The sequence below is a fragment of the Accipiter gentilis genome, chromosome 8, assembly GCF_929443795.1.
Source record: "Accipiter gentilis chromosome 8, bAccGen1.1, whole genome shotgun sequence".
NCBI classification, from domain to species: domain Eukaryota; kingdom Metazoa; phylum Chordata; class Aves; order Accipitriformes; family Accipitridae; genus Astur; species Astur gentilis.
The window spans coordinates 3,593,109-3,606,747 of record NC_064887.1 but is presented as its reverse complement, the minus strand read 5'-3'; the positions used below and the strand labels follow the sequence as shown (position 1 = coordinate 3,606,747).

At 42.4% G+C, this 13,639-nt stretch overlaps 1 protein-coding gene across 13 annotated transcripts in view; it reads right to left on the bottom strand.

Annotated features, from left to right (window-relative positions):
- DOCK7 (dedicator of cytokinesis 7) overlaps positions 1–13,639 on the bottom strand; it is a 348,282-nt gene that overhangs the window by 83,145 nt on the left and 251,498 nt on the right. For all 13 annotated transcript variants that reach the window (XM_049807269.1, XM_049807270.1, XM_049807271.1 and 10 more), the window contains 2 exons: positions 2,234–2,409; positions 1,969–2,037 (listed from right to left, as the gene is read on the bottom strand). In XM_049807269.1, the coding sequence (XP_049663226.1) occupies positions 1,969–2,037; positions 2,234–2,409 (245 nt within the window). The remainder of the gene's footprint in view (positions 1–1,968; positions 2,038–2,233; positions 2,410–13,639) is intronic.

The following is a 13,639-nucleotide window of genomic DNA, read 5'->3' as shown; positions in this document are numbered from 1 at the left end:
CCTGCCCTGTTAACTAAAGTTACCACAGAAGGATGCAGAGATATGCAAAAACCATGGATGTGCTAGCAGTGGATAATGAAAAGGAGGAGAAAAAGGAAGAAAGCATTTTCCTCGCTAGGTTATAACTCCCAAGAGCTGAACAATACGATCTGTATAATCCTCACCTGGATGTCTGCATTTCAATCACAGCTCCACCAACAAGTGTAAAATTCATTCTAAATCAGACCTGACTTCAGAGGTGCTTGTGATCATTACTGCCATCAGTCTAGTATACAGAAATCATGCCATATCTAGCATACAGAAATTATGCCATAAGGTTGAAATAAGAACATGCTATTTTTTTTTTCAGGCCAGTGAAGAAAACTTACTTAGCTTTTCCAATACCATTAAAGTAATCAATGAATGGATGGATTTGCCTGCCCCAAAAAACATTTTGGTTACAAAGAACTGTAGACAGAGATTGACATAAAGATTATTTCCCTTGGGGTGGGGGAGAGAGGATGGCACATCAGAAGTCATGTTCTTCTAAAACTAGAAGAGCTGGATTTTGTGCCCCCAGGGCTAGCCAAAGCACTTGTAACCATCCGATAGGATGGATTAAGAGAAACCTGTTAGCATCCTTACTTGAAAAATAATTCAATCCTTCCCAGCTAGGATTTCGGGTTCTTCTGCTCCAGCAGTAACCCTTCTATTTCTACCCAGTCCACCACCATGATTTTATCCAAGTAAAATCTGCTATGAATGTTTATGGAAGTGCCTCTCCTCCTCTGAAGGGGCAAGACAACCTTTGACTGTAGTTCAACAAGCACTCATCACACCTTCAACCCACTCTGGCAACTTTGATGTCTTTAGCTTCATGCTTTCCCTGACACAAAACACAATGTGCAGCTGATTTGCACAGGACAGAAAGCTCTACTACCTCCAACTAAACCTCCTCAGTGCAGGAATAACAAACAGGTATTTCACATACCAGTGAAAATTGCTGAGAAACCAAGAGGTGTGCTGGCTGAGTGGCTCACATTGTCCAAGCCTACTGTGCTTGGACTCTGCCCACAAAGGCTGGGAGTTAATAAAGCATCTCTCTCAGGTTTCTTTCTGGGTGGGTTTGTTTGGGGTTTTTTTTGGTATGAGATTACAAAACACATTTTTATTAGGTCATCTTAGCACTACAAAGCATATCTTCAGCATCCCCTGAAGTGGTTCTCAGGACAACATTAAACCAGTGAATTGTAGCAACTGCCACAAGGGCAGAGCTGTAGCTGTAGTCAAGTCACTTGTAGGTGATGCACATCACATGGATCACTTACTCCTTGACAGTAGCTCGTGAAGTCATCAGACTTTCAATCATCCGAGAGAGTGTATGTTCCAAGTAAAGCTACTCAGAAACCTTCCTGCTAATTTGCATAAATTAATCAATGTACGCACATTCTCTAAACTGTTAACTCATTAGGTAAATGTTGTGATAGTTCAAATATTAACAATTATTTTTTTAAATTACATACTTTCTCAAAGTCTCTTTGGGAACAAATGAAAGCTGCAGAGGACACCTTATCTATTAGGTGGTTTTGACTGCACATGAATCTTACATTATTACAAAATTAATGCAACTTCTCTCTAAAAAGAGCTAAAAACATAGGGAACAAAGAACGAAACAAATGCTGGAAGTAATTTTACTTGTTCGCATCCCCTAAATTCTCTACCATTCTAAAGGAGCAACTGTTGACTAAAATGGCCTAGATTTTCAAAAATGCCCCGAGGGGTTTTGACATCTGAGATCTAATTTTCAAAACACAAAGCATCATTTCAGCTAAACACAAAGCATCAGTTCAGCTGAGCTGGGCAAGTAAAAGCCAGGGCACATGGAATCAGTAGCCAGGACAATAATTTTTGAGCTTCCTCATACCAGCTAGCCACCCTGCAAAAATTTAAATATGAAATGAAGCTGACAAATACCACAGGGGAACTCACTTTCTGTTCACAATTGCCCAGTCTTCCGTGTAACTTCTTACACAGTCCCTCACATGAGGGTCCATCTCACTGTTAAAAGAATAAAAACAAACACCTTCAAAATCACAGACATGATGATGACTTCTTAAACATACATACTTTCACTTAGGTTTGTATTTACTCTTCCAGGCATTTACAGCCAAAAACTCCAGGCTTCAGCCTTGCACATACTCAAATGCAGAACAATTCATTCCCTTGAGCAAGGTGTCACCCTGTCACCTCCTACCTCTCTTCAGGCACAGCCGACACAAGCGTTCGACATTCTCGGGGGGTGTAAACAACCTCGATGTCATCGGGAGGAAACTCAAGCAAGTCTCTCAGGGGTCCGGACTCCACTGCAATCGGGTGTGTAATAAGGTAATCCTCCAACTCAACTGGGTCCACTGCTTCTGTAAGCGGTACCTGGGGAAAAACAAGCAATGGAAGGGTCTTAAAACAGAGAGAAATTAAAAAAAAACCCAACCCACACACATATATTCTACTTTGGTTTTTAAACCAGCTCTTCTGCCTTGTTGAGGAAACTTGATCTAACATCAGATGACAATTAACCCTAGTGGTGTTCATCTTAGCTAATGCACACCATATAGTTATTTTTCATGTCTTATCTTTTACCTGATACTTCTCCGGATAGTTCTAGGATGCATACCATCATCATCTCAAAAAAAAAAAAAAAAAAACCAACCCAAAAACCAAAAAAACCCCAAACCCATCTATTTTCAAGAAATTTATTAGTTTGCATCAGAAGAAAATATTACACTGTATTTGCCACGTGTATGACTTCGGATTTCTTTTTACCATGCTGCTGCTCTGATCACAAAGGGAACCTTCACCCTGACGCTAGGTGCAAGAACCCTCTCACCCCAAGGCACAGCCCCCAGACAGGAGTCCAGAGCACGGGCTGATTTACCAGAAACTCACAAAGTCAGAACTCTAAGGACTAACATTATTTGGAATTAAATCACTTCTCTGGGGAACACAAAACACAATGTTCATCCACCACAGGTACAAGTTTAACCACCTCTTCTCCCTGATATTAGGGCCTTCAGTGCCACGATGACTCTGCCCATGCCAGGCACTGCTCTAAATAAAATGGTTGCTTAAAAAACATCTTTACTGGGCACAAAGCTTGCACCCAAAGCACAAGGAATGACTGAACAAACACACATTCAAGAAAACAGTAGATTTCACTGGTGGTACTGATCTCACCATACTGAAAAAAGTGAGCTTTTTTTAGGTACGTTAAAAAAAAAAAAAAAAAAAAAAAAAAAATCACATCACATAAACTGGATACATACTCACATTGCATAACTGTGTCTTTACATATGTATATTACATAAATACATATATATATTCTGATATGAGATCATTATCCTATGAGGCTGTACATAAACATAGACGTTAAGAAAATGAAACACTAAAAACAAGTTTTGAGGAACCTGTTTCTACAGCAACTGACAGATTTCCTAGAATTCCCTGGCACATCCCAGTGAGGCTGAGTGGTTTAATATGAGTCACAAAAACACATCAAAATTCAGCAGTTTTTCTCTACTATTTCCTCTTTCCTGACATCCAGATGATTTCTGTGGGACAGGGAACTATCCTGTAGCTTGTCTTCTGTTGGTGATGACTTTAAAAAGAACACTTAGTACTTAAGTTTTAAATGTGCGTCTTGAAAAAATTGCTATACCAATCTCAAATTCCAGTTTTTAAACTTGTATTGCCAAAAAGTTGTGAAATGAATCAGTTTTTTATTCAAGAAAAAAGACTCGGCTAACACAGAGGGTATTGAAAGAATCTCTCCTACCACAGCCAACTTCAATGAATAGTGCAATTTTCTTAAAACATAGAAGAAAAACCCTTCAGCAGAAAAATGGCGTGACTCCAATAAAGTCAGGTGAGTTGGACCAGATGACTTTATGCCAGATAAGAATCTGGTCCAGCAAAAAAAAATTATGTCTAGAAACTCAGTATTTAGTTCTGCAATCCAGGTAAAAGATACAAGTTAATTTCTGTGTAAAGAAATGCACCATCATCATCATCATCTATTTAACTCTGACCCCATAACCTTTTTTCCCCTTCTAATCCTGAACTCTTGAAATGAACTTGAAGTATGTGATTTGGGGAACTTTTGAAAATACAAATCAGATACTTTTAACTGTTTTCGTCACTGCCAAACTCACAACGAGCAGAACTTGTCATTGCTCTTCCCCACATTACAGTTAACATGTCATCACCCCACACTATCTGTTTCTTACATACAGATAGACCAGCTCCATTTGGCACTAGATACCTGACAAAACATACAGCAGCAAAGTGTGACAGTTTATTATTGAGGAACTGCTAAAAGTGCATGTTTTTTCAGAAGACCTGCTGCGACTTTTGAGTGCATATAATCCTTTCTGCCAACAAACCTCAAAACCAAAGTAGAGTAAGCACCCAGAAATGGAGATTCCTTGCAAATGAAGATAAAAATAACAAAATCACTGGGCAAAAGCCACAGAGGCACTGGGTAGCAGAGGTGCTGGGAAAAGGCACTCCCTCAGGTCCTCTCGTTGCCGGTCCAGAGCCCCATCCATGCAGCGATGCGGCTGCGCTGGACACTGAAAGACCCTCACTGGAAGAAGGCCAGAGGGTCAATGTAGCCTTGGAGGGTGACTTAAAGCTGCTTAACTGACCCTATTTTTAAGCCCTAACATTTTAAGACTGAATTCTACTCCTCCTGCTGACCTCCCTTCCAACACTGGCAGCTCCAAAGCTGAGGTACCTTCCAGTGCACTTGCTCAGCAAAACTGAGCTGACCACGCAACCTGCACAAACTCATTTCCCTGTGCATCTCGCCAGGCTAACAAAGAGGAACCTCTTCCTCATTCCCTCTGATCTTTCTAATCCGCTCATCCTGATAAACAGAAAAAAATTACAAACAGACAAGGAAAAAAACCCCTGTATTAGCACAGAGTTGATGGAGACGTGCAGGACCAAGCAGACACAGGGCAGAGACTGCCACTGCCCCAAACACACCGTGTTTCCCCATCCCTGGCATTTCACATCTCAGATTTCACTTGTCCAACAAGAGCACGGTAATATATTGGACAAAAGATGAATGAACTGGCTACGCTAGTTAAAAAAACCCACCTAATCCAGAAAGGCAGACAGTGCTTAGGGGACTATCCAACACCAGGTCCCGGGTTGGCGCTCCGGGGGTTTCCAAGCCCTTTGTACATCTCAGGATCAGGCCCAAGGTTGCACTTCACAATTTTCCAGTTTGTCTCTTCAGATAACTATTGTACCATGAAGATGTAAACAAACATAAAAGTCAAACCCAGAAGCCTGTATTAGACTCACCATCTGTGCAACCAGAAATATTGTCTAGCACCTGAGCAAACAGGCCAAACATAAATTCATGGTTATGAAGAGGAACTACTTCGTGTCAGACTATTGGCAGATAAAAGGCAAGCACATTATTTTAAGCTTTAGGTATTTGTGGGGGAAGAAGTGATGAAAGAGGAGGAGGAAAGAAGGATGAAAAAACGCACCGAAAGGAAAATGAACCCAAATGGTGTCCCAGTGTCTGAACTGAACCACGACAGCTCCTCTCACGGCTCTCACTGCTGATGCCTTAACCTTTCCCCTGTCCTGCATCCCTCTGAAGCTGTGCATGAGACCAAGAACAGACACAGTATTCAAGGGGCTATTCCTGTGTTATCTGCAACCCGGCCAAAGTCACCCAAAATAGTCACACAAACCCACCAGATCGAAGGCGCACGCTGAAGGAGTCGGGCGAGTTCAGACAAAGACCACGTTACCCACCCTCATCACCCCAGTCTCACCACTGCCCGAGGAGCAGAACCTGCTCTATCCTCTCACCTCCAAGTCTCCAGGCCCAGCTTACCTCCTTCTGGCACCAGGAAAAGTAACGAGGCACCCAACAGCCGACTCTCCTGGCCTATTAGGATTGTGATACTTCCTTAGTTTACAAAAATTTTGCCCTTATCCTTGTGCACCACTCTGACGTACGGCTGATCTCCAGATTATCACAAGAACAGCAAGTCCTGCTTTCAGCTGCATATGAAAAGGTTTTGAAATCTGCTGCGGCAGAAATGGGGGAACTGTCCTCTCCCACAGCCCTGCTTGCTGGCAGGCTGCAGGCAGCAATGTTCAATGCAACCTTTATCCCGCTTCCAGGAAAAGCCTTTTCGATCCCTCCCAACAGCTCCTAGGAAGCAACATCTCCTCCATGAAATGCAGCCGGTTTTTCTTCATCAGACTTCCAGAGGCAGAGGGACAATTTCAGTCAGGTATTTGCAAACGTGCAGTCCGCCTACCAGCTGGCTAATAAACCTAACGGGAATACTGGAGCGTTACTGTAAGAAATCATTGACAGCGTGTCCGTTTCTTCCAAGAAGAGTTTATTAAGGCTGTACAGAAACCAAAGCTGTACAGGAGCTCTGACCATCTTCCCAACCAGGACTATGGAATAGCCTAAATTAATAGCAAATACACACTAAAAATATACAAAGGAAAGCCTGCTCCCAGAATCACGATTGCTGCTCTTTTGAAAAATACTCTCTGATTTCGTGCAAGTTGTAATTACGGATCAAATTTTGGACAACCTTTCAGACAATTGCTTAACACAGTTTTCACTCGGTGGTTATCCCAGCATCAGACACTGCCACCTCAGTCTGGGCGAGTGCTATTCTGGTGCTGTTAAAACGAATAGGACTACATGGGAAGAAAGGGGCTGCTCAGTATGAATAAGAGGGGCATAACCTGCTCCCTGCCAACATAAGCACCACATACAAAGTACTGATAAACTGAAAGTACAGAAGAAATCAAACAGGACTCTCTTTTTCAGACTTACGCAGCCCAATTACCCCAAATCAAACACAATGCTTGCAAATAATGATTCCGCATATGTCCTTAACCTGACCGTAGACAAACACGCTGTCAGCTTAACTAAGACAACAACCTGATTGATTTGGTTTATATAAACTATTTAAGGCAGATGTTCCATAGGTGCATCTGCGTTGTTGTAGTTACAGCTCTCAGAAGTTGCATTTCAAAACCCTATTTCAAAGGTTTACAACTCTCCTGCAACAGGGACAGTCAAGCTTTCTTCTTTAAGGCTGTGTTATTCTTCACTGTTATATCCCCTTAAAAGCTTGAAAATAAAATTTCGTTTCCTATTGACTTTGGCTTCTCTAGACAGCAAACATTGTATTTTGCTGTAGTTTTAGTGCACTGCGAGCCGAAACGTGTCTCCGTCCTATTTATGTCCTTCTTTTGAGCACCTACCTGTATCATCATCATCAGTTACAGAAGAAGCATCTGCACAAATGTGGCGACAGGGGCAGGATCCTCTGCTGGGGAACGTGGCATAACACCATGGCGGGTAACGCAAACCCCCATTTACTTTAAGACAAGCATCTTACCCAAGGACTACAGGAGCAAAGGGCTAACACGGAGGGAAAGCTACACCCCGGGCACTGTGATGCAAAGCTCGTGGCTTATTCCACCCCACCAAGGAAGCCAAAAATAAAATGCAAAGGGCAGATTTGTATTAGACCTGCTGTTGTGGTGTTCCTGAGAACAGACGACCGCAACCAGCTCCCTTGTGCGCAGAGCAGACCCCTCTGACAAGCAGGGCTTCCCACGTGTCCCAGTGACCAGGGCTTTGCCGAGCAGCGGTGTTGGCCACGTACAACCGAGAGGGAAGGCAGCAGCCGCCGTGCTCAGAGGGAGCTCGGCAAGCACAAGTGTGCGGGGCGAGGCGATTCAGAAGGCAGCAGGGATGCCTCACTAACAAAGGCAATGAGGATACTTGCCATAGATGCACTTTTCCATCGTGCTCAAGAAATGACCAAAGGAGAAGTATTTAATTAGCATGCCATTTAATAAGCCATCGTTACATGCCCTTGCCTGAACAGCCTCCCGCTCCACTTTGCTGCCTTACTGAACCAATTACACCTACATTAGTACCTAAAGACTAAAGGTCTGCTCTCCTGGGCACTGTACAGAAGGTCAGTAAGGGATCACAGTAGCAACTAGGGCAGAAAAAGGGACAATTATTATCTCCATCTCACAGATACTCATTGAAGCACAGAAGTAGTCCTGGGCAGAGATCATCGCTGTGTGCTCTGATGTCCGCAGGCATTCAGATTTTTTGCCTGAAGGACTTTAACCTACCCTTTCTCTACACAAACAGCTAGGCAGAGGGGATATTTCTAGAGCCTATTCCAGAATTTTGTTGCCTAACTCACAAGTGTCGTACTGAGCATCACGAGAAGTCTTGTGGGACACGCTCTAAGCAACTGATCCCAGCTATGATTTTGCAGACTCTTCCAGCTAGCGTATGAAAAGGACCGTGTCCCTCGCATTTCCTTCTCCCTCCCTCACTTCTGCCCTCCCTCCCTGTATTCTCACAGGGAGCCACAACAGCATTTTAAATGGTTATGACGTGATGGCTTGGCAGGATGCATCTGGCAGAACAAGGATTTGAACCCGAGTTCCTTGTGGCCCAATCCAAGACCAATTTTCCTTTTATCTAAAATGAGATGCATAATTCCCAAGGGCAGAGACCCCTTCTTTTTGAGGATCACAGTATAATTTGGGGCCCTGTAAAAATGACAATTGCAAAGACTGGAAGGTTATACCTCCTGCCTCCTGTCTGGGAGTAAAATGCCCTGCAAGGGTATGATAAGGGACCTTGAAAAATTAACCTTGCAGAGCTCCTCATCACAGGGAGGATCCTGACTACTATTTTTACTTGGCAGCTAGGCACTTCTGCAAAATCAGGGTGATATTTCTTGCCAATTTTGAAAGTAGGACAAAGTTCCATCTTAACTTCAATACCTCCTTAAATATTAAACAATTTATAATGTGGTAAAACTGTAACAGATTGCGCCAAAGCTTCAAATTCTAAATTAATACCAACTTCCCACCCACTGCCTCCCTGGGCAAAATCTTGGAAGGACAGAAGCAGCAGATTAACATTTCAAAGCTGAGCTCCAGCCTTCTCTTAGCTATCACTAGGTCTCCAGGGCAAACAGTCACTTCCCTTGTTGAGCATTCAGGAATGCAGATGGCCTGTTCTTGCTGTGGCAAAATCCTGTCACCCTTAAAGGGATACTGGTATCTCAGGGAACTGCAACAAGAGTCAAATCTGATGTACCATAGGAAGGACTCAGCATAAATCCGAGAATTCAGGAAATGTAACACACTAAAAAAAAAAAATAAAATAAAGTTTGCAGGCAAGTTAAAGGTGGTAACGGTTTAAAGAAATATATTTGCTAAACAGAGTCATCAGATTTATTTTTAAGTGTGAACTACAGGGCGTGGTCACTCTAAAAGGTTTTGAAACATGAGCAGTGCAATATTAACCACTGAGAATGCTCAAGTAATTAAGAAACATGTTTCACTTGCATAAATTACATTTTCTTTCACCTAAACACTTGCTCCAAAAATGGTCATCACTGGATCCAAATTCTAAGAATCACATATTCGTCTACTGTCATTACTGCATTTCAGAAAACCCATACCCCTAATTTCATAAGCCTGATGACTGGTGAGCACAGAGAACTCCTGCATTTAACTTTTTGGCTGCATTTATAATATATGGAAATATTCAAATGAACGAAGGAGATTCCAAGGCAATCTCTGCTTTTCATCAACCACAGACAGCTAGCAACCCTCAACAAGGATGACACCTCCCCAGCCATAAAGTGCAGTCATTACCTCCACATACATGCGTACTGCCTCTGGAATGCAGTTCCATATCTCCTGCTTTGCTCTAGCTCTTATTACTTCTTTTGCATGGTGTTTTGAAAGACGTAATTACTATAGAGAATAGCTGATAAAAGTCCTTCATTTCAAACTGTAAACATGCCTCAAAAATTTCTGTAAGCATTCTCTGTTAAGACAAAAATTGTTTTAGAAATAATCTGAAGCCTACATTTTTAAGATCCGAGAATATTTAATATTAAGTTCTGGACTCTTTTTACAGACAAGCCCAATGATCTGTAATGTGTGTCAAATTCACGTAATATCACAATGCTTGAAATGGAAAAAGCCTCTAATGAAAGGAAATATTTGTAAATATACCTACCTAAAGACAGATCCTACATATAACAAGTAACGGCCAATCACAAAACCAGTGAGATGTTCTATGTACAAATATTGCTAGGTTATTTGCTATTATAACTGGTTGCTAATGTAAGAAACCATTTGGGTATAGAAATATTAATATTAATCAGAGATTAATTAGTTATCTGGGAATACTAAAGCAATTTCTTACCAAACCCAGAAAGACACGAATTATGCCTCCAAGGATGGGTAAGAAGACAGACAGTATCTTCTTTGATGACTAAGAATCACGTCATTTCACCAAGAGAGTATTTCAAGAATACAAAGACTTTGATATAGAAAACGCAAATGCTGAGACTGATCTGATAGAGCTATCCTCTGATAAACTGTGCCAAAACTGAGAGCGCAAAGACCGAGACAAAGAAAACATCAAAGCTCCATTATTAAAGAAATGAAAAAGCCAAACACTTTGACCAGAGACTGCAGAAAACCACAGACTTCCCACTTTTGGCAGAAACATTACATCAGATCCGCGGAGATGGATCCCTCTGGACCCTGAGCATTCACACATGCAAACCATGGTGGCTCTGAACCGTGCAAAGTGAACGGTAGTGACCACCAACATGCATGCTCTTCTGAGCGAAAAATGCTTGGCACAGTCCCTTCTCAATTATCAGTGGACAATTTATCCAGGGTATGGATTAACCACCAGACACACAAAGACGCCAGAGCTGGCGTCGCGTGGAGCTGCCTACGCTATTAGCTCAAGAGCAGCACTAGAGGACAGCTGAAGTGGTTTACGTACGTGCCCAGGTGAAGAAATTACCGCGTCTGCCACATTCACAGGGAGCAAAGCCTCGCCTAACAAACCACGCAAGTCCGAGCCAGCTTTGGGCACAGACAGTCCCGACGTCTCAGCTTTGTGCACCTGCGCAGCCCTGCCTGGAGGCTCCAGCAATGAGCCCCAGCATCCAGCTAACCCCCTTGCAGCGGCACGGCCATCACGGAGTAAGGCTCAGCCCGTCGACCGGAGCTCTGGGGACCTCCAGCCTCAAGTCTCCTCGCCTGCTGTTGCGAGCTAGCTCTGCAGAGCCACCCCAGTGCCCCTGCGCAGCGACAGCGCTGGACCAGACCGGTGCAAAACCTGGGCGCATCCACCCAACCCTGCTAGCCCAGATCATAGACGCGGGTCTCCTTCAAATTAGCGTAGCGCTAAAAAAGCTAACAATGCACTCAAGCTGCCTTACGACTGCAAAAGGCTGCGAGCGCGTATATACAAAGGAACTGTTGCAGCAGCGCATCTACACCTTACGTGCTCACGTGTCCTCTGACAGAGGCTTATTCCTTCACGCAGCCTTACAGCCGGTACTAAAGCACGCTCCGCCTGCTCTCCTGAGCCTCCGTGGGCAAGCAGCAGCCAGACAGCTGAGAAGGAGAAAGCAGCCATAATTTAGCATCGTGAAGCAGCGGCCTTCCAACCCGTTGCTGCTTGCTGGGACCGTGGCAGCATTAGCATGAAAGAGTCTGCAAGCGGACCAGCTTCCACTGGAATTTTTTACATTGCAATTTGAATCCGATATTAAGAAATTTTTGCAGTTTAGGGTATTAGCAGCATTTCCACTGAACATCAGTTCGTTTATGCATTTTATTCCTGAAAAAGATGTGTCACGACTAACTTTAACAAACAAAGAGTAGGACTTAGGACTTAATGGCATTTTTAGATTCTGAGTATTTATTAACAGGCCTGTCACGAATGCTTCATTTAAGTAACTGAATTTACTTGGTATAATAACATTTAGTTAAGATTAGTTATCTCTGCTAATGTATAAATTGTTTAAGCTATTGCAGATAAATTGAGACTCAGCAGCTTTTCAAGGGATACCAGACTCGCCAACTTAACATATAAAATGCTCCTGACCTCTGCAACAGGACTCATTACTGATCTTAGAAACAGTATGTAGCAGTTGTAATTTACTAAAGAAAGTGCCTGCACCAGAGCAGAGTTAACTGTGAGTAATCCCCAGTGGGAGGAGGCAGGGAAGAGGATGTGGATGCCTCTCCCATCCTCCCCTGCCTGATGAGGATACACCATTCAGCAAGGCAGGGCAAAACCTCCAGGAAACACATATAATGGGAGTCACTATTAAGCCTTAATCAGCTTTGAGAGAGCATTAAGACTTGGCTCATTTTTCCTTTTCATTTTAGTGATTTTGGCGATAAAATTACTCGGCTCTGAACACTTCAAAACGCCCTTTTCTACGCCACATAGGATACTGTCATGTTTTCCCTTGCAGTGTTTTCCATTCATTTGCACAAATTATCCTTTCTTCTTCTTTTAAATGATGCTAAAATAAACAATGAAAATATACAAAGGAACCTATATTCTCTGGAATAATTAGATACTATCCTTGAATACACAGCCAAAGTCTGACATCCAATAAATCCAAGACAAAGCTTCAATTAGCCCAGATAATGCCCATAAACCCAGCAGTGCTTTACAAAGATATGTAAATGTCAGCACCTTTATTTTACACGGAGAAAATGGAGCGCTGAGAGCAGATGTGGTCAGATCACATCATGTCCAAGAATCCAGACCCCTTTATTCCCAGACTAATTTGCATCGCTTTTAACAGTGTTCCTCCCCATACTAACCTTCAACTATGCAGTAACATACACCAACAGACAGGAAATATTACCCTTAATCCTTTGGAAACAGCTGTCATTTTTCCACAAAACAACTGATTATACATTCATTCTGCTTATTTGCAAGTTTTGTAAAATGCTGCTCTTCTAATTAAAATATACCTCTAAAGATTTAAGGAAAAAAAAAAAAAAAAAAGATCATTTTCTTTTCTTAGGAAAAAAAAAAAAATCAAGTTTTGGACAACAATGAAAAACATTTCAACTACTATCTTTGGCACTCAAAACTGAAGTATTCAGAAATCCAAGATTTTATACGTCTTCATCTAATTTGAAAAATATAAATATCATTAAGCAACAAAAGCTGCTGAATGTAGAACAAGACACAGAAACAGCTGGGCTACAACTGAAGAGAGGTCCAGATACCCAGTGATTATTTTTTGTCCTTTGATAACATCACCTGCCCTCATAAAAGGACAGCAGACAGAGGGAGAAAACCAGACTGTGAGCCCATTTGCAGATACAAACCAAAACTGCTCTTCCTACACCAAAGCAGTTAACCAAGGCAGGCATACCAAGATTCAAAGAAAACTTTGGGTCACTTCAACAGTAACTCATGCTAATCTCTGACAATCCACAATCCAGCTTCATCCAGGTAAAACTACTGCAGAAATTTGGAGAGAGGAATCGGGCCTCTGCCACACTGCAGCATGCACCAATGAGCAGAGATGAGCGGTGCAACAGAGGGTGAGCAGACAGAGTTAACAAGCACCATAGCACAAAGAGTTCCTCAACAGAAAAAATAAACTGGGAAAGAAAAGAAAGTGGTTAGTCACGAGGGATTATAATAGCCCATAGTAAACAGTCCAGTTCATCAAATAAACAAAGCAAATACCCCATCCTGCAAGATGCT